Genomic DNA, 21,271 nt, shown 5'->3' on the forward strand with positions numbered 1-21,271 from the left:
GTTCACTCTTTATTTATTAAGCGTCTCTGCACCAATAGCTGACCTTGCACTATAATATTTTGGAGAAATTATTATTACGTGTAACATATCTACTCGAAAATAGGTTTGAGTTGGTTCTCGAAAATAGGTTTGAGTTGGTTGGAAATGTCACTCCAGTAATTAGACTCAAGAAGAAGCTAATGACACAATTTTCTTGTTTACAATATTTTCACCTAGTATTTTGAGGTATTCTGGCCTCTGGGCATCGGGTTGATTGGGGCTTGTACCCGGAAAGGAGTTAAGGTCCGGCTCAGGCTCGGGCATCAGTTTAGCACTCAACCGGCTAATCAAATTTTTAATCATTAAGCAGTTTATTTACCCGAGTGATAGTAGCACTACATTTCACAGGCATTATTTCTTGTATAACCAAAGAAGCTCATCAAAATTAAGATGGCAAAATACCACTTAATGAAGTATAGTATACAACTATAGCCTGATGTATACACAGGTGATGTGAAGGTGAGTTGTATTATCCAGTACTAGCAGCAATATAAGTCAGTTTGCCTCTACATAACATTTCAAAAAAATACAAATCGTTGTAATCAGCTGCGCTTTGCTCTAGTCCACCCTATTTCACCTGTATACAATATATAGTTCCATTTCTATGTCCTCCACCCAACAACCAAATAGGTTAACATCAGCTGGCAAGATTCAAGATTTTTCTTGGGATGAGTCACCAGCAAAAAGATAACAGTGATGATACAGTACACCCAGTCATCTGGGCTGAGCACGCTCTTGAGAAAGCCGCACTGATGCAGCCCGCACCATCTCAACAAGATTGCTGTCTAAGCCATCGAGCTCGCCAGAATTGCGCAGACGATGATATGAAGGTGCCATATGGTCTGCCGCCATTTGAGCCAGTCTCCACTGGGAGAAATTAGCAGCAGTTTGAATTACTTTAGTAGACAAATACTCCGTTGAATCTAAGCAAGAGATGACGACTTCGTAACATTCTTCATGAAGGTCTTCAATAAACCAAAACTCGGCAAGCCAACACAGCTCTATGTACGTCTGGATTTCTTGAAGTTTGATCTCAGGATCCAAACTCTCCCATAGACAGTCAAAAGCGGGCACAGGTAAATGCTCAGAGTAAAACCAACTGACCAGTTTATTGAGAGACTCCCAACTTCCAGGGACCTTGACAACTTGCAAATGACTGCAACGAGAATCACAAGTAATAAATTAAACTTTCAGGTTTTTGCAGCCAACACATAGTCTTATACTTCCTGGACATAAAATTTGTTAGCAAGTGATACCTGCTTAAGACAATGATTAGGCTCTCTAGTATTATTTTATAATTACTGGGCTGTCTACCTTCAGAATCCATGGGAAAAAGCCCTAGAATGCTAATTAGAACATATCCTACTTGTGGAGAGAACAAACAAATTCACGATTGGAATTAAATGAAGAAAAGCATGAAGGTGCCATCTCATCTAATGATCCGTATGTAAGAATATTAAATGCATTCTCAGCCAATCAACAAAAGTGCAAATACAGAAGATAAAAACTTATGTTGGAACCTAACAATCCTAACAATATCTCAGACTTTGAAGTCTACAAAAGATTCAATAAACATTAAAGGTAACAAAACATTAGATTTGATATGTCAACTAGTATATTATACTCCATGTAAAAACTTATGCCCACAAAATATATATCTGCTTACCTTTCTCTCATTCCTGATTGAAATAACGCCCGCAAATAATCACAACTTGACTCCACTATAACTTTGTGAACATGTAGATGTGGAACCAAAGAGGAGCAACTATTGCACTTCCAATTCACCAATGGCATCGTGCTGCTAGATTCAAATATGAGATCTCTGAATCCATGAAAAAAACAAAAGAAAAATATGAAAAGAGAGCTACGAAAAAATGTGGGGAACAAATAACCGCAAATAAGGAACTCCCCACCCAACATCCCATAGAATAGCCCTTCTCCAATTGTGCATATAGTAAGCTAGCTTCATATACGCTAATCAGTGTATCCAGGACTCGAAGTTATATTTTGAAATCTCTTCTTATTAGACCAGTGTCAATACCCATATATTTTTAGGAAAAAAGAATAAAAAGTAACAATGTTTAAGATGGTGAATGTATAACAACCAGATCAAGAATTCACAAGGCCACATGACCTTCTTAAACATGGCCCAATATCCAAACAATTATTCCAAGATAGCACGCAAATGCCTATGGTCATTAATTGGGGAAATGGTACTTACGAAAAATGTTGTCCGCCTGGCCTAAGAGCAGGACTCAAATCAAAGCTTGGTAAAGGGATACCCCACTTCGGATTTCTTCTAGAAAGCATTTGGACTAAAGGTTCCAGTTTACAATGCCTGGAGATGACTTTAAGCTTTCTGACATGGCCTTCTTCTGCTTGTAAATAACCAGAGTAAACATACTCCAGCAACTTCAACAATGATTGCCGATCCACGTGAGCAGATAGATGGACTGCCTTTGTAATGTTTCTCTCAATATCCAATTCTGTGCTCACTCCATTGGATGATTTCTCATCAGGAACTGCTGTCCCAGGAGGAAGTAATGATGGACATCTTACAGCGAGAATTACTTCATGAACATGGACAGATTCCTCATGAACAAGAACTAGATTTATATTAGAATGATCTCTCACCCCTAGGGATTTCCCAATTCTCTTCCCCAAATTACTTGGGAAACCATATAGTCCAAAATAGCTAAGCACATATGCAGCATACCATCTTGAACCATAAGCACTATGGTTTCTGCATATAGCTTCCAATTCCTCAATCAACTGGGATTTAGAAAATTCTATCTGGCTGTCAGAGGGATGAACTTTCACATCAGTAAAATGATGTAACAACTCAGCAAGGATCCACAAGCTAAAAATCAAAAGTACATCCTCCCCTTCCCAATCTTCTATGCCGGAAACACAACAACTCCTATCACTGAATGGATCACGTAAATGAGACACCAAAGCAGCTCTTTTGACACGAACAGGATTGTTTAACCACCATCGTATAAAGGCCAACACAGTCTTCATCCCTTCGAATTTAACTATGAGTTCCCGATATGCAGGTAGGCTACAATAACTTGCCAAACTAATCAAGCTGACCATAATCTCAAGGTTTCCTGGAAGACCAAACATGCTACCAGTCAATCCAGCATTTAGAATGTTCAGTAAGTATTGAACATAATCCTTAGCATCCAGCCTAAGTACTTCGTGTAGTATGGACCTGGCTGAGGATGCAATCCATTTGCAAGGAGAATAAACCATCATAAGAACTGCCCTACTTGCTGATTCAGATTCGCTCATATATGTGAGACCATATTGAGAGACTTGACGTAATGTCCGAATTGAGTTTGCGAAGGACAAGCTGCCAAAGAGACAAGAAAGAGAAAAGAGTATAAATAGAATAAGCACCACATGTTAAACCGCCACAATCAACTGTAATAACAAGAACTAATTACAGAGAGTAGCAGGAAAAAACCCACAACGATAATACTAATTGGAGAAAAAAAAGAAAATATTCCAACCTGAGCTACAAAAGCACTCTCTTGCAGATAGATGTATTACCATGCACATATTATGAGGACATTAAGTTGGAGTTCATTCCCTTGCACCTTATGATTGATATTTCCTGCACAATTAGCCGCAAGTCCTCCAAGAATATCCCATACATATGGTCTATAGGTAAGTAGAAAATTTGCTTCATGGCTCTCCCGCACAATAATTATCAGATCATTCAAGGAGGACTCACACTGCATTTTTTGAATTTTGGGATAATCTTCCAGAAGAAGATCAAGGAGTACTCTATCTACACCAGCTTTCCAAAAGTGCATGTGGTGATCACCGACCCATAAAGTTATTGAAGCCAAACGACAAGCTTCCTCCACAAAAGATGGTTGGCTTTTAGCAGATTTTTCAGCAATTGAACTCCGACTCTTCAATGCATTGATGACAGCTTTGACAAGCGGCTCAGAGCATATCTTCAGCATTTTTGTAGATCCTCTCCTGCTAAGCTGATAAAATTCATGAAGTAGAACAATTCATACACAGAAATGTCTACAAGATCAATTCAGGATAATGGTCAATACAAGAAAGGATACCGCTAAGCATCGAGCAAGTTTAAATGACTCCATGCGGACTGACTCAGTATTTGAACTATCCATGTAGCTAACAATCATCTCAAGAAGGTGCTCTCCCTTTTCAAGAAGCTTCTCCGCACCATTTGCACACAGGGCTGGCAAACACAAAAGACAGAAAAAGTTGTTTACATTTACAAGATTAGCTTCAAACAATAGGAAATACTTATATCATAACAAATAATGTGATACCTAAAGAAGAATATAACTGCAGCACAGCAACTACTGAGTTTTCAGACTGTATGATAGCATCCAAGATGTTTAAGAACTCAGAATCATTCCACACAGAGTATCTAAAGGATGACCACCGCCACAACATTTTACTCAAAACAAATGACATCTCTAGAAAGTACTGAATTGGTTTTCCGTCTATATAGAACTGCTTGATATTTTGGACAATACAACTAACTGCATTTGCTTCCTTCAGAAGATGCCACACTTCTTTTTCGTGTCTAGAATTTAACTTGGATAGAATGATATTTGTGGATGCAGCACATGACATTGCAACTTGCCATTCTTGGCAAGATAATAAATCTGCTAATGGATAGAGTATATCCAGAACATGAATATTCAGCATTGAACTCGGTAAAATATTAACCAGCTTTACGGTAACATTAGAAGCCAGGCTCAATATTGATTGACTTTTGAATTCCAATATGCTCTTTATTGCTCTGACTATATCAACCACTGAGTCCTGGAACAAAATGAGTTAAATAGGGCTAATAAAAGGTAGACACATATGAATTAAGATTATGAGCTATTCATATTGCTTCGTTTAGATCTGTCATAATATAAGTACCTTGACAAGTGGGTATTGCAATGTTTCACTAGAGACACACTCAAGGAACGCATCAATTGAACGAAGCACTTGTTTTTGTATCTCATTGTCTGAACAGTTCCATTTCTCTTTCCTCTCCCAGCTTCTGCGATCACAAGTTGCAATATGATATGATGTAACCAATTTTTAAAGAGACTACATTTGCTATCTTTTTGGTGTTGAAAAGCTATTACTCTAGTAACTCTGAATGGGAAGACATATCTACCATTACAATACCCAAGAAATAAAAGTGCAATAAATAAGCAGTTAAAACCAACCACTTTACCGTCCATCTAAACCAAGCAATGTTTGATAGAAAATGCGATTATTTTAGTTTTGACTTTTGAGAAGTTTTTATTGGGAGTTTAAACAAAAGAATGCTTAGATCGAGGATAAAATATGAATAATCATTGACTTGAATTAATTTGTTTTGGAAAACTCCAGTATTTTAGCATAGCTCTGGGCCTCTGGCCATGAGAGGGTTTGCTATTAATGACTTCAAAGATTAGCATTGATCAATGCTACTTCAGATATATGCTTGGAGAGGCTTAAGTAAGAACTGCAGCAAAATATTGAAATGACTCATCTAGCATTTCTTGTATTGTGCGGCAGAGTTCCATGGCTCCAGATTAAAATACATATACAAGTATTGATATTTAGCAGAAAGAGGAAAAATTATTAAGGATAAATGAGTACAAGGGGATGAGGTATCCGTGCTGATTAAAATACGGTCGGATCTGATGAACTATGCATTATAACTTGCACAAGGAGAGGCACCATGAGCGTTTTGATATTCGTACCTAATCAAAACAGAATTTTTTTCATTCACTACTGAGGTGCACACACCCCATTTAGCAGCCAGATTCTCCTCTCTAGCTTAAATCGTACAGTTGATCTATGTGTATGCAGGCAATGCATATGTAAAGAAATTTCTGTAACTTATCCGAAGAGAAGAATACGTGACATCTACACAAACCGAAGATTGAACTCTTAAATAAGATGAAATAGTTACTTGTTCACGAATTAATCCCCATTCCACAGCAACTTCAAATAGCACCGAAAGCAAATAGATGAAACCTCGAGCCAGAAAGCATAAACTATGATTGAGCTCACAATCCTAGATGTACAGCTAATTGAAAGAGAAGGTTCATACGGCCAATAATAATGCATATAACAAGACGCCTCGATTCAGAAAAACTCAGAACAAAAATTTTGAGGAAAAACACGAAGTGTTAAATGGAATGATACCCGAGGCTGAGGGCGTGGTGAAGGCGTTGGTGGAGGGTGAGGACGTGGCGGCTTATGCCGCGGTTGTTATCGGCCGCGGCGTGCTTCGCCGAGGATCGCATTTGATTATAGTCGAGGGATGTGAGCGCTGCGGGGTGAATTCAGGAAAATCTTGTTGGAGCAATCGCACCTCCTCCTCCAGTGGATAAGACAAATTTATTGTAGAAAGTTCAAGTCTCCAACCGCCATTGAAGAGAAGTTGAGGGTTTATACGTCTTCTATGACCTGCCTTTTTTCCTTTTTTTTTCCTGATTATAAATAATCCGAACAGCATTTGTTTACAATATTCTTATGCCTACAAATAAGTGTGTTAGTAGTTTTTTTTATCATAAACAATGTATTCATCATATACAACTGTAATCACTGCAAAGGTTTAATTTTATCGTTTATTCAGATTTTAATAACTTAAAATCTATAATCGATGACATTATTTTTTATAAATTACTACTACTATATAAGTATAAAGCTCGATTTCTCAATAGCTTGGAATAAGAGAATAAAATAGTAGTAACAGTTTAAACTTAATTTATTATATACTCCTACTTTATAAATTTAATGATACCAATAATAACTTGTCCATAGAAAAAATTCATTTCTATTTTTGGCATCTCTTGTAAAAATAGTTTATCTTTATCTTTAGTTGTAGTAACTTTTTTCTCATTAATATGGAGAGCCTCAATTTTCATTAACATTACTATAATCAATATTTTATTATAATCTTTCTTATTTCATTAATTATATATTAAAATATATTCATTTCCAAAATTCTCTATTTTTATAAGGTAGATATTACTTTTTAAGGTACTCCTATTATTCTCTTTGTTCCATATTTTTTTTTAAAGATATCTCATTCTAAATGAATATACTTTCTTAATAATTTGTCATCATTTGATCTAACACGAATTTTAAAAAATATAATAGAAAGTGAGTTGAAAATTTGAAGTGGTATATGAGTCCTATTTTAATATATTAGTTTTATAATAAAATGTGAATGATAATGAATAGGTATAATGTGGATTCACTGTTAAAAATGGTAAAAATAAAAGCGATAATACTAGGGATAGACGGAAATGAAAATAAGTAACAAATTTTTATAAGGCAGCATTTAGACAGTGGGAATAATATGCAATATCACAACGCTGGTCACTTCAACGTTGCTTTGACCGACTGAACACGTGGCTTGTTTCCATTGGATCAGAACCGGGACCCCATCCCTAATAGATACTCTTTGAGTCTTTATTCTGTTTGCTAGGGTACACACTTCCTCAACACATACACGTACTGACATACACAATCTCTGGCTCTCCTATTCAGTTTGAAAATTTGAAAGAGGCTGTCCATTTATTCTCTATCCGGACTTTTTTTTAACAATTCTTCTGTTGAAAAAGCCATCGCGAAATTTTGCATGTTAGCTGGCGATGACATCGGCGTGCGTTAACAACATCGGAATGTCGGCGGATAACTTCCTCGACTGTCCTTCAGCAGCGTTCCCCTCGTACGGCTGGCTTAGCCCGAGGATATCGTTCAGTCGCGAGTTTCCCGATGAGGACGCCTCGAATAGGTTGTCTCCTAAGCGTCTGCCAATTGTGCACAATGCGGGCTATGAGAAGCTGGAAGAGCAAGATTCGGAGCTCTCCAACAAGGATTTCATTGATTTCGAGTTCCGCCTCGAAGATCCGATCGCAATGCCTCCCGCCGATGAGCTTTTCGCCGACGAAAATTTCGTTCCGTTGCAGCTGTCCTCCATCCGCCACTCGTTGATGTCAGTTCTTGCGTTTTCTGAAACCAGATCTCCGGATACGCCTAAGTATCGGCGTAGGAATGAGATATCCTCTGGAGATCCGTATTTGTTTTCGCCCAAGGCGCCGAGGTGCTCTAGGAGCTTATCGGCTTGAAGAAACTGTACCAGAAAAGCAGTTTGAAGCATGAGGATCCGAGAATAGCGTCCTCTGTATACTCGAATAACAACAAAAATTCCTCCAGAGGCCTCAAACATATGCTCCAACGCAGCTCCAAATCCTTAGTGAATACGTCCTTGGATTCATCCTTAAATCAACCGTTGCTAAAGGACTCGGATAATGAGTCAACATCGTCTTCATCCGGCCACGAACACGACGGTCTGCCTCGACTCTCGCTTGATTCAGAAAAGCCAGGCAGCGCCATTCGTAATGCTCATCAATCCAGCAGCAGAAATCAGTCTAGTGTTCGATTGTCAAAATATAAATCAGAAAACCGGACTCTGGACGAAGCCAGATGAGAAGAGCTCCTGAAACCACCGTGCCAGTTCGTGACGTTTCCATGGACAGTCCTAGGATGAACTCCTCCGAAAAAATCGTGTTCCGTAGTTTGGAGAGAAGCACCAGCAGTTTCAACGATGGGCCAAGACACAAGCATAGTGGAATGGAGCGGTCATATTCAGCCAAAGTCCGTGTCACTCGGGTTATCAACGTGTCGGTGTGCTCGCTTCGAGGCTCATCAAAGTCCGGCGTTTTTGGTTTTTGTTAGCGTTACAAGCTCAATGGATCCAAAGATCACAAGTGTTGATAAAATTCAAGACCATGAGGATATGAAAGATCAAGAGTCTGCTTTTAATAATTGAAAGAGAATGAAGAGCTGAAGCAATATCTATAGTTGCACCATTATTACCCATAATTGTAAATCAACTGTTATGAAAGCTTTATGCATTCTAGGAATTGGATTAGATGTACTGTAACTCTATATATCTTGTCTTCCATGACTAAGATATTTATTTCTCTCAATCATTTTTACAATTAGAAGCATAATTGTCTTCTCAGTTATATTATTCTGGTTTTCTTCATGGTATCAGAGCCTTGAAGTAACCTTTTACTTCTCTACCTTCTTTTATCTATCTTCCATTCTTCCTTCTGCATCTTACTCTAATGTCAGAAAGCGAGACATCTGATGCTGCTACACAGAGCTCTACACCTTCTCAAAACTCTATTATTCCCATTCATCCTCACAATCACCCCATTTCTTTCAAACTCTCTTAATCAAACTGCCTCATTTGGAAACAACAGATCATGGCCACTGTACGCGGATATGGCCTTGAATCATTTCTTGAAGGGGATCAACAAATTCCTGAACAACTTATCTCAGTCACGGGTTCAACAGAAAGAATCATCAATCCCGAGTTTCTTCTCTAGAATCGCCAGGACCAGGTATTATCAACTTGGATCCAATCTTCTTTAACAGAAAGTATCATGATTCAGATCGTGGGTCTAAAATCTAGCCATGAAATCTGGAAAACTATTGAAGCTAATTTTGGGAGCCAGTCAAAGGCGAAATTGTTGCACTACAAGCTGCAACTTCAAACTCTGAAAAAGGACGCACTCCCTTTGCGTGAATCAAAATGTGTTGTGACCTGCTCGGAGCAGCAGGTTGCAAGGTCATGGATGAAGACCATATCCTCTATATTCTGGCGGCCGTCTTGGCAAGCAGGGGCGGACACACGTTGACAGAGGGTAGGGCTGAAACCCTTACCCAATTTTTTTTTTTTTTTTTCTACTTTCAAATTTTTCAAAATTTCAAAAAACTATGTTAAGCCCTTACTCAATAATGCTATTGAAGAACAAATTGTTTTGGGATGAATAATTATAAGGGGCTGAAAATTAAAGGAAGAAAAAATAAGAATCTATAGAGAAAATTGTAACCATGGCGTTGGAAGGAAGCATAAGGAAGAAGATGAGTTTAATTGAATTAATTAATATTCCCTCCGTCCCACATAATTTTACCCAGTATTCTATTTTGGGTCGTTCCACATAATTTTACACACTTCACTTTTATCATTTTTGGTAGTGGACCCCATATTCCACTAATTCATTCCTACTCACATTTTATTATAAAACTAATACTTTAAAAGTAGGACCCACGTCCCACCAACTTTTTCAACTCACTTTCTATTAACTTTCTTAAAACCCGTGCCGAGTCAAAATAGGTAAAATTATGTGGGACGGAGGGAGCGTAAAAGTAAGTCAAATGGACCCCACTTCTTTGACTTGTTTTAAAAAAAGGAGAACGCATTTTTTAAAAGTGCTGCTATCACTTTCTAAAGTGGACACATTTTTTTAATTAAAATTTAAGTAAAAGGTGCGTGAATTTTAAGTGGCACCCATTTATAAGATTTTAAAAAATTAAAAAATTAAAGAAGAGAAACAGAAGGGTTTTATGAAGTTTACGGAGCTGCGCGCGGCGATACAGAAACGGACAGCGATATTTTGTAAAAGGAGGGTTTGAGCCTTTGAAACTTTAGAGAAATTAATATTCAAATTCTACACAAATTGTGAGCTAAGGAGTTTATTGAAGTTGTTAATTTTATATTCTATTTCTTGTTTTTGTAAAATTTTGATAGAATAGATGCAAGCCCAAAAAGTTATAACAATGGTTAGTTGCAAGCTAATATTTGTGATTGTCGTATAGAATACCGTTTATGTTAGTGAGTGTTGATAGTATCTTATGGAGTTATGAATATAAACTAATATTGTACATCGATCATTATTGCTTAGGTTGACCGTAGAGCATGGAACGCTTCTTTAAAAAAAAGCGTCGGGATGAATTTTCTTCTCCAAGTGAACCCATTGTTGAAGCAATGGAAAATCAGCCCCAAAGGGAAGTCGAGTTGAACTTGAATGATATTGTTAGTGATCCGGGAAAACGCAAGCCAATTGAAGAGTTCGATGTTTCAATTCGTGATAGAGTATGGAGAGAGTACTTGAATAAGGGCCCTTGTCAACCAATTGGACATAAGTATGAAAAAAAGAAATATGGTATTCAAGAAAGAAGTTTTCAAGATATTTGGTTTAAAAGGTATACATGCCTAGAGTATCAAAGGATGCAACTTTTTGCTTTTGGTGCTACCTTTTCAAGAAATCAGATAAAGGAGGTCGATAATCAGACGATGCTTTTACAAAGACAGGTTGTAGCAACTGGAAAAATGCACTAGAAAGATTCAATTATCATGTTGGAGGCGTGAATAGTTGTCATAATCATGCTAGAATTCAGTTCGAAGCTTTTCAAGATCAAAGGAACAGTGTGGCAAGTATATTACGGTCAAATACCCGTGAGATGGAAGTTGCATATCGCATTCGGTTGACACTCTCATTGAATGTGACTCGGTTTCTCTTAAAGCAAGGATTATCTTTTTGGACATGATGAGTCAAGTAGTTCTTTAAATCGAGGTAATTTTATTGAGTTGCTTCTATGGTTTAGTGAACTTAACGATGTTGTATCCAAAACTTTGTTTGCAAATGCTCCTGCTAACAATCAAATGAATTCACCACGAATTCAAAAGGGATTAGCAAATGCTTGTGCTTCTGAGGTCACACTTGCCATAGTTAATAATATTGGAGATAAAGTTTTCACTCTTTTGGTTGATGAGGCTCGAGACGTTTCAATGAAGGAGCAGATGAGAGTTGTTTTAAGATATGTGAATAATGAAGGATATGTGATTGAGCGATTTATTGGGATCGTGCATGTAACTGACACTTCCTCTCATACTTTGAAATGTGCTATTGATGATTTATTGGTGAAGCATAATTTATCTCTATCTAAAGTGAGAGGGCAAGGATACGATGGAGCTTCTAATATGAGGGGTGAGTTTAATGGATTTAAATCCTTAATATTGCAAGAAAATCCATATGCCATGTATATTCATTGTTTCTCTCATCAACTCCAATTGATTGTTGTTGCGGTTGCCAAGGGTATTAGAGTTGTGAATGATGTTTTTAGCTATGTCTCCATGATTGTGAATATGGTCGGGGCATCTTGTAAAGAAAAGATCAACTTAGGCAGTTGCAACATGAAAGATTAGTTGAACAACTTAATGATGGAGAAGTCATAGTGGAAGAGATAAAAATCAAGAAACTAGTTTGGTATGACCTGGAGACACTCGTTGGGGCTCACATTACTTTACATTGCTTCGTCTATGTTCTATGTGGTCTTCGGTTGAGAAAGTGTTGGAAGTTGTACGTGACGATGCTACTCTCCGTGATAACAGAAGTACCACTGAAGGATTGATTGAAAGGATGGATAATTATGAGTTTGTTTTCACTTTGCATCTGATGAAACATTTATTGGGAATAACCAATGAATTGTCCATTGCCTTGCAAAAGAAAGATCAAAATATTATCCAAGCCATATCTTTGATCCAAAGTGTGAAACATCAATTGCAATGTTTTAGAGAGAATGGATGGGAAGACATACATGATCAAGCAACAAAGTTTTGTGAATTGCATAATATTTCACAAGTCGATATGGATGAAATCATACCACGCCGTGGTTATAAGAAGTATGGAGCAGAGTTGAGCACGAATTTGCATCATTATCGTGTAGAGATTTTTAATCAGGTACTATAATATTCCCATTCAAGTCTTCTATACATATATTTTTTGTATCAAAATTTATGTTAATGTGGTTGCAATGTCAAGGTTGTTGATTTAACTATACAAGAGATGAATAATCGATATTATGAAGCTAGCACCGAGTTGCTAGGATGCATATCATGTCTTGATCCAAGAAATTCTTTCTCTCGATTCAATGATGATCAAATAATCCGTCTTGCTACTTTATATCACGAGGACTTCTCTGCAAATGAGTGTTCACGTCTTCCACTTCAACTTAGTAATTTTATTGCTAATGTACGATGTGATCCTCAATTTGCTGCCTTAAGCAACTTAGGAGACGTTGCTACGGAAATGGTCAAAAGTGGTAAGCATTTGGTTTTTCCGTTGGTTTATCGGATTATTGAGTTGCAATTGGTTTTACCTGTTGCTACTGCTTCTGTTGAGAGAGCATTTTCTGCAATGAAGACTATCAAGACTGACTTGCGAAATCAGATGGGAGATGAGTGGATGAATGATAGTTTAATTGTGTACATTGAGAAGGACATGTTTTCAACGATTGATAACGAAAAAATCTTTGCAACGTTTTCAATCCATGAGAACACGTAGAATTCAGTTGCCATTGCTTTAGATGTAAAACCGTAGCTATGACATGTTCTTTTTATTAGATATATTTTGGACTACTTCGTATTAAATATATATCCATTTTACCATTTTTTCGGTTTTTATATTGTATAATTATATATATATATATATATATATATATATATTATGTTTAACCTCAAAAAAATATATAGTGAAGTCCAGCCCTTACAGTCAAATTTTTCTGCGTCCGCCCCTGTTGGCAAGGAATACGATCCATTGGTCGTAACCATCACCTCCAAGGCAGATTCGTTGAGCGTGCAGGATGCAACTAACTTGCTTCTTTCTTTTGAGTCAAGGTTGGAATCAATAGATGTCTCCCCTATCAATCTTGATGGATCCCAGCCGACGGCTAATCTTGCTCAAGCCACTGGTCAGAAGCGAGAAGGACCATCGCGTAACAACCGTGGCGTTTTTGTAGGATATGGAAGAAATGAAGGTAGAAGAGGAATTGGTTACCGTGGAGGGAGAGGGGGTCGGGGAAGATTTTCTAGTAACCGTCTAGTGTGCCAATTGTGTCAGAAGCCGGGTCATACGGCGGAAAGATGCTGGCACAAATTCGAGCAAAACTTTGTTCCACAATCCTCCCCACAACGACCACCACAACAGCTCGTCTATGGCCAGAAGCAACAGTCTCTTTTGGGCCAGCATCCTGCTGCTAACATAGCGCAGGCTCGGCACAGCAATGGTCAGTCTCATCACTCCCACTCGGAGTTCAACTTTGACAATTCTTCCTCAGCATGGTACCCGGATTCCAGAGTCACGAATCACATCTCAAATGATCTGGCAAATCTGAATGTCAGCTCTGAGTATCATGGAGGTATGAAGCTTCAACTTGGTAATGATAATGAAATTAAAATTGCACACGTTGGTCACTCCTTGTTCCATTCTACTCCCTCTCCTACCTGTAGATCCCTTCTGCTCAAATAACCAAGAATCTTCTAAGTGTGTCTCAATTCGCTCAAGACAATTCTGTATTTTTTTAATTTCATCTGTCTGCTTGTTTTGTTAAGGACCAGGTCACCAAAGCAATTCTTCTCAAGGGGACTCTTAGCCATGGGCTATACAAATTTCACCTTCACAAGTGGCCCCCCATCAAATGTTAGGTTTGGTATACTGAAAAACATGTTTCGAGCAGTTTCGAGCGAATAGAATCTTACTTGTATAAGAAAAACTCTACAATTCATTTTTAACCCGATTCAGTATTATTCGAGCAGTTTTGCACAAATAGAATCAGTATATTATTACATTGTTTTTGCTTGTGCATTTATAAGATGTTTTATAAATATTTAATTGTATAAGAAGCAAACAAAGTCTAAGTCTTTTGCTTAGTACACCGGTTGTGGGCGTCGTCCACTTTAAGGTAACACAGTCAGATCTATGCAATGTCTTGCAAAAGAAAAAGAAGAATTTCACAACCTAGATAGGCTTAGACTACCTATCGTGAAAGGTTGCAATGTCAGTCCGCATATTTCTAAGCCTTACTGAAATAAGATGACATTTGTGTGGTATAGCACTAAACGGATCTAACAGCAAGACGTGTCTTTATGCTATCTACTGAAAGACTAGGTCTTGATAAAATACTGTTTCTTAATCTACATATGTTAGCATTGAGCATACGGTATTGATTATGCACTACTTTGACTTATCAAATGGTGCGGGTTTTTCGCAACCCAATAATCCTGATATATTGGGTAGTGGTGATTAATATCTAGCGGTGCTAGGATTGCTATTATGTTGAATAGTGCACGAGGTGGGTCTCGTTTGATAATGTCCTCAAGAGGAGCTCGAACAAAAGTTTTATTATTCAGAAAACTGGCCAGTTGGAGTTTTATTACTCTATGAATAATAAATAAGTGTTTCTTGTCTACTCTTGGAATTAATAAGATGTTAATTAATTAAGTCCATAGCAGACATTAATTAATTAATGGACATTTATATCTTAAGCACGAGAAATAAATAATATAAATAACGGAAACCCGGATTACTTGTAATTTCGGATTTGGATGGGGAGAGTTCAATATTACTTCTGTAGTGGCTGCTTGTAATATTCCAATATAAGCTTGTATTAAATTGTGGGTTCAATTTAATTAGTAAAAAGCTAATTGGGGGAGCCCATATCCAAAACCTGTCATAGATCCCTGTCTGGGCCCAAAAGGAACTTAATATAAATAGGAGAATAAATGAGACAGAATAATTATTTTTCATTCACATGAAATTTTCGTCCCTTCTCTCTAGGAAGGAGAACGAAATTTTCAGCTCCTCCTCCATGAGGAATTTTCTGTCTTCTTTATTCGAGTCCTAGTATTTTGATGAGATTAGCCCACCCTGATATCGAGATACAGTTCGGGAACCAGAGAGAAGATCCATAGTCTAGTATTGAAGATCATCACGTGGAGAATGCGCAAGCAATCGTCGATTCTTTGGAGAATCAAATCGGTAACCCTAAACCGTAGAAATCATGTTTAGGATTTATATTTTCTAAGCATGAATTATTTGCGTTCTAGCATGCAATTATATGTTTAACATGTGAATTGATTAATCACATAATCGGTCAAATAGATCCGTATCTGATTTATTTGTTTTGTACAAGTCTTCCGCTGTGCAAGGGGCACCAAACCCCAGTATCAAGTCCCCTGCTCATTCTTCCATTTCCAAGAAAACTCCAAGACAACCTGAGGCTTCTGCAGTGTCTCTCTCGAGTCGTCCTTCTCCTGTTTCTTGTTTCTCTAGCACTCATGTTTCTAGTTTAGAGCTTTGGCACAAACGATTGGGTATTGTTAAAAAGGCTTTCACTAGTTGTAATGTTTCTTTCCAATCAATGAATTCTACTTCCTTATGTCAACCATGTTGTCTTTCCAAATCTCATAGACTTCCATATATTGCATCATCCACACAATACACATCTCCTCTGCCGTTAGTTCATAGTGACTTGTGGGGGCCCTCTCCTATAATTTCCAGAAATGGGTATAGATATTATGTTACTTTTGTTGATCATTTTTCAAGGTTCACATGGTTGTATCTTTTGAAAAGTAAAGGGGAGGTAGAATCGGTCTTCAAACACTTTAAATCCTTGGTTGAAAATCAGTTTAACACCCGCATAAAGACTCTTCAAAGTGATTGGGGAGGGGAATATATAAGCCTTAGAACTTTTCTTCATGCCTCGGGCATTCACCATAGGCTCTAATGTCCTTACACTCCTCAATAAAATGGTTTAATAAAGAGAAAACATAGGCATATAGTTGAAATGGGACTTTCTCTCCTAGCTCAGAGTGGTTTAGCTACTTCTTTTTGGGATGATGCCTTCACCACTTCAGTTTTTATAATCAATAGACTGCCTACCAAAGTCCTAAATTTCTCTATTCTATACGAGAAGTTGTTCCACTCCAAGCCTAATTTTAATCTCTTAAAAGTGTTTGGTTGCCTATATTATCCTTTTATTAGGCCATATAATAAGCACAAATTGAACTACAGATCCAGCCCCGCTACCTTCCTAGGCTACAGCTCCACACACAAAGGGTACAAAGCTCTTCTCTCATCTGGCAAAGTTACCATTATTAGAGATATCTCTTTTGATGAAGGAGTTTTTCCACATAAATCTTCTCCTCCTGTCTCACCTCCACAACCTCAAGTTGATCTTTATATTAGTCTTCTTCATCTCCCAATATCACCCCAACTACAAGATTATACCCCTTCAGCTCAAGTATCTCCTCCCACTTCTGAATTGAACTCTCTTCCTCCATCCGAGTCCTCCTCACACACTGGATCTCCCACTCAAATCCCTGATCCTCCTACCCCTACGTCTTCCAGTTGCTCACAGTCATCTCATGCGTGTCCTATTTCTTCTCCTCAGCCAATCCCTGCTACTAAATTCAAGCCTCCTCAACACTCCATGATCACTCGTTCTTGTGCCGGTATATTCAAGCCCAAAACTTTTTCCATCACCATAAAACCCTCTGACCTTGTCACTCCAAGGTCATATATTGTTGCTCTATTGATTAAAGTGTGGAAAGAGGTCATGTAAGAAGAATTTCTTGTTCTATTGAGAGCAAAACTTGGACATTGGTGCTTCTTCCACCCGGTAAGAATTTGGTGGGTTGCACATGGGTTTTCAAGTTAAAAAAGGACGCTGATGGAGCCATTGCAAGGCACAAAGCATGGCTGGTTACTCAAGGTTTTTCACAGGAACCTGGATTCGACTTCAACGAGACTTTCAATCCGGTTGTCAAGCCGAACACGATTAGGCTTATCCTTGCAATTGTTGTTTCTTGTGGTTGGTCCATTACCCACCTGGATGTGAACAATGCATTCTTACATGGCGATCTTGTTGAAGATATCTACATGAAGCAGCCCCCTGGTTTTGAACAAGGCTCCCCACGTCTTGTATGCAAGTTGAACAAAGCCATATACGGCCTGAAACAAGCATCTCGCTCTTGGTTCCTCACTATCCGTTCAGTGCTCCTTGGACTTGGTTTCTCACAATCTCGTGCAGACACCTCTCTGTTTTACAGGAATCGCAAGAATGAAGTTACTTATCTTCTCATATATGTGGACGACATGTTGATTACAGGTAGCTCGTCTACTGCAATTAAAGAAATTTTGTCTCAACTTCATATGCACTTCTCCCTAAAAGATCTAGGGGAGGTTACTCACTTCCTTGGAGTGGAAGTCACGCGTACAGCCGATGGACTTCATCTTTGTCAAAAAGCTTGCATATCATATCTTTTGAAGAAGATGCACATGGACGGGACAAAAGGTTGTCCAACTCCAATGGTTTCATCTTTGCAATTGTCAAAACATGAAGGGAATCCAATTGTGGATGGTAAACTGTACAGAAGTGCTGTAGGTGCTCTTCAATATGCAACGATTACAAGACCTGAAATCAGCTTCGCCGTCAACAAAGTGTCTCAGTTCATGTCATGTCCGCTCGACACACATTGGAAGGTTGTAAAGCAAATATTGAGATATCTTGCAGGTTATGTGGATTATGGATTGCATGTTGATCCTGGTGCTCCCTCTCTAATAGGGTTCTCGGATTCTGATTGGGCAGCAGATCCCGATGACCGACGTTCAATGACAGGTTATTGTGTTTTCTTCGGCAAGACCCTTGTGTCGTTGTGTCAAGGTTGATTACAGAGGCCGAGTATCGAAGCCTGGCGCAGATCTCATGTGAAATTGCATGGCTCGGTTCACTTCTTAAAGAGATCGGAGTAAAACTTAAGAATGCACCTGTGGTGTGGGTTGATAATCTGAGCACAATTGCTCTAGCTAGTAATCTCGTATTGCATTCTCGCACAAAACATGTGGAGCTTGATGTAAATTTTGTGTGAGACAAAGTTAGAGCCAAACTGATTGAACTGAGACATGTTCCTACTCTTGATCAGATTGCAGATGTTTTGACAAAGCCATTGAGCAATCAATTGTTCGCGAAGTTGAGGAACAGATTGACCATATGTCCTCTATCCTCGCTCAAATTGAGGGGCGGTGTTAGTGTTACAAGCTCAATGGATCAAAAGATCACAAGGGTTGATGAAATTCAAGACCATGAGGATATGAAAGATCAAGAGTCTGCTGTCAATAATTGAAAGAGAATGAAGAGCTGAAGCAATATCTATAGTTGCACCATTATTACCCATAATTGTAAATCAACGATTATGAAAGCTTTATACATTCTAGGAATTGGATTAGACGTATTGTAACTCTCTATATCTTGTCTTCCATGACTAAGATATTTATTTCTCTCAATCATTTTTACAATTAGAAGCATACTTGTCTTCTCAGTTATATTATTCTGATTTTCTTCAGTTTTACATTGTTCGCTTCAACAGAGGAAAGTAACCGGTGGCAGTAGCGCTGGAAACAGAATTCAGTATAGTCACAGCAAGAACCGCACGGATCGAACTTGAGAGAGAGGAAGGCTTAGAGTTTTATCCCTTGACAATCAAATTTACTAGTGTGTGTAGTGTACATAAATAATTAGGGTGCGTTCGTTGTTGATGCTAAATCCCATTATTCCAAAATATTCTTGGACGTGATTTGTTTTGAGATGGGTCGTTCTCTATTTTTTCACTCCATTTGTTTATGGGAAAGTAAAATGGAATCTCTGTTTTTTCCACTACTCCACTACTTATCAAAGGTTCCTTTGATTTGGATTCAGTCGCACGCGCCCAATTGTGCGAGTTGGGTATTCTCCGGTCTTCAACCAACAAAATTCTGAGTGTAACGTAACATGGCATGCTATGACATGCAATGCTGTATGCATTCACTGTTGCATTAGTACTCTGCTCTTTAACTCTTTTATCTTCCTTTTTCTCGATTCCAATTATTGTGTTTATATATACACTCTTCTAAATTATTGAAAACGTTTCAAATTATTTTAATTTGAGTCTTTGCGTTTCCAATTATTGATGTTGTTTTCAATATACTTTAATAATTGTGTTTTATAAGTATCAACATACTTTAACAATTATGTTTTATAAGCATCTTGAATAGTAAACAGGGTTAATATATCTGCTCTTATTCTGCCCACGTTCTGTTCACTCTGTTACAAGGCGAAGTAAAAGTGTATGTTTTGTCCTGCCACAAAAGGCGAGCTCAAAGTCTCAACAAAATAAGTAGAGTGCACGAGAAGCTTACAATTCACAAACAAAAAAAATTAAGGTAAGCTTACAACCTACAAACCAAAAATCAGTGAAAATTCAAATATCTGGAAGCCAAGCAACCAACATCAGAGACTAGGCGAACACAATACAAAATGATGCTGCAATAAGAGTAACCCACTCACATTGTGAGTTGGATCATTACTTTTGTGGATGCATTGAGCTCTCTCGAGCCCTAATGTTGTTGAAATATTACAATCATATGGAATTGTGCTCGTACAGATACAATGTTTCTTTTGATAAAAAAATTGTGGTTCTAATGAGTGAAATTTATTGTTCTAGTGAATTAAAGTTATAGTCGAAAGTTACTTCATCTGTCCGCGAATAGGATTCCTGGTGTATAATTATTATAAATGGTAAATAGGCCTCACATTCCACTAACTCACTCAACTCACATATTATTCAAAACTAATATATACAAGTGAGACTCATATTCAATTAACTTTCTTCCATCCACTTTTCTTAACATTTCTTAAAACCCGTGCCAAAATGAGACTCCTATTTGCAGACGGATGGAGTACTATTTTTATGATTTAACTAATGAATCAATTAATTTTTAGTCTATTAAAATAATATTATAAATAATTTTTTACTTTTAGTCCGTTAGTACAGTTTTTAAAAAATTGAGTGTTAAAATTTATGTACATATAATTATGTGAAAATATAAAATTATATGGATTGATATAGTTTTAAAAATGTATTGCATATTTTTCACTATTATCTTCTTATATGCACGTCGTATTTCTATATAAATTGAAACTAAAAAAATATGGTGTTATATTTGAATTCCTAAAATATTAAAGTTCAGGGGTAAAATGAAAAAAAATAAGTGGAAATGAATCTTAAATGTGATTAATATTTTTCAGAGAGATCTGTAGTAATTATTTTTTCACATGGACTTAAAAGGTGTGAATCTCATTTTCTAGAGATCAATTTTTAAGTTCACTCTAATAAAAATTATTAATTTAATGGAGTATTATTTTAATGAATAGAAGCCACAGTTATTGCGAATAAATTTTTTTATTATTATTCTTGCTGAAAATTATTAATTTAATGGAGTAATATTTTTTATTAAAAGTTGTTGTAGTAAAAATTACTACTTCCTAAACTAATTAAATAACTCAATTTAAACTTAGTTTTCCCTAATGAACTAATTAATAAAAGGCTCAATTCCAAAATATTTCAGCAGCCAATAAATCTAAATTTGATTAATTTTGCTCTATTGGGCTTAACGCATATTTCTAAAGCAATTTCAGCCCATAAATCTGAAATAGAATGATTTAGCCAGTGAGATTAACTCATGTAGTGCGGTACTCAACTACTCATACTTAACAATTTATTATTTGA

At 37.3% G+C, this 21,271-nt stretch overlaps 1 protein-coding gene and 2 pseudogenes across 1 annotated transcript; 2 read left to right on the forward strand and 1 right to left on the reverse strand.

The window, feature by feature from the left end:
* Positions 1 to 415: 415 nt before the first annotated feature.
* LOC125188529 (BTB/POZ domain-containing protein) lies at positions 416 to 6,506 on the reverse strand. Its single transcript, XM_048085438.2, has 8 exons — positions 6,229 to 6,506; positions 4,963 to 5,086; positions 4,356 to 4,857; positions 4,128 to 4,261; positions 3,595 to 4,040; positions 2,261 to 3,394; positions 1,706 to 1,861; positions 416 to 1,195 (listed from the first exon to the last, which is right to left on the reverse strand). Exons 1-8 carry the CDS (start codon positions 6,327 to 6,329, stop codon positions 754 to 756), a joined length of 3,039 nt encoding a protein of 1,012 aa, XP_047941395.1. The 5' UTR covers positions 6,330 to 6,506; the 3' UTR covers positions 416 to 753.
* Positions 6,507 to 7,556: 1,050 nt separating this feature from the next.
* On the forward strand, positions 7,557 to 9,053 carry LOC125186353 (uncharacterized; annotated as a pseudogene).
* A 1,820-nt stretch (positions 9,054 to 10,873) lies between these two features.
* On the forward strand, positions 10,874 to 18,850 carry LOC148924256 (uncharacterized; annotated as a pseudogene).
* The last annotated feature ends 2,421 nt before the right edge of the window (positions 18,851 to 21,271 follow it).

Source organism: Salvia hispanica, chromosome 5 (genome assembly GCF_029641045.1).
Source record: "Salvia hispanica isolate PSC_SH4W2 chromosome 5, Shi_PSC_v1, whole genome shotgun sequence".
Classification (NCBI taxonomy): Eukaryota; Viridiplantae; Streptophyta; class Magnoliopsida; order Lamiales; family Lamiaceae; genus Salvia; species Salvia hispanica.

Coding starts and splice junctions, on each gene's coding strand:
- LOC125188529 (XM_048085438.2), bottom strand. CDS start 6,329: ATGCGATCCTCGGCGAAGCACGCCGCGGCCGATAACAACCGCGGCATA. Junction 4,858..4,962: donor TGCAATACCCACTTGTCAAG/GTACTTATATTA, acceptor ATTTTGTTCCAG/GACTCAGTGGTTGATATAGT. Junction 3,395..3,594: donor GTCCTCATAATATGTGCATG/GTAATACATCTA, acceptor TCTCTTTGGCAG/CTTGTCCTTCGCAAACTCAA.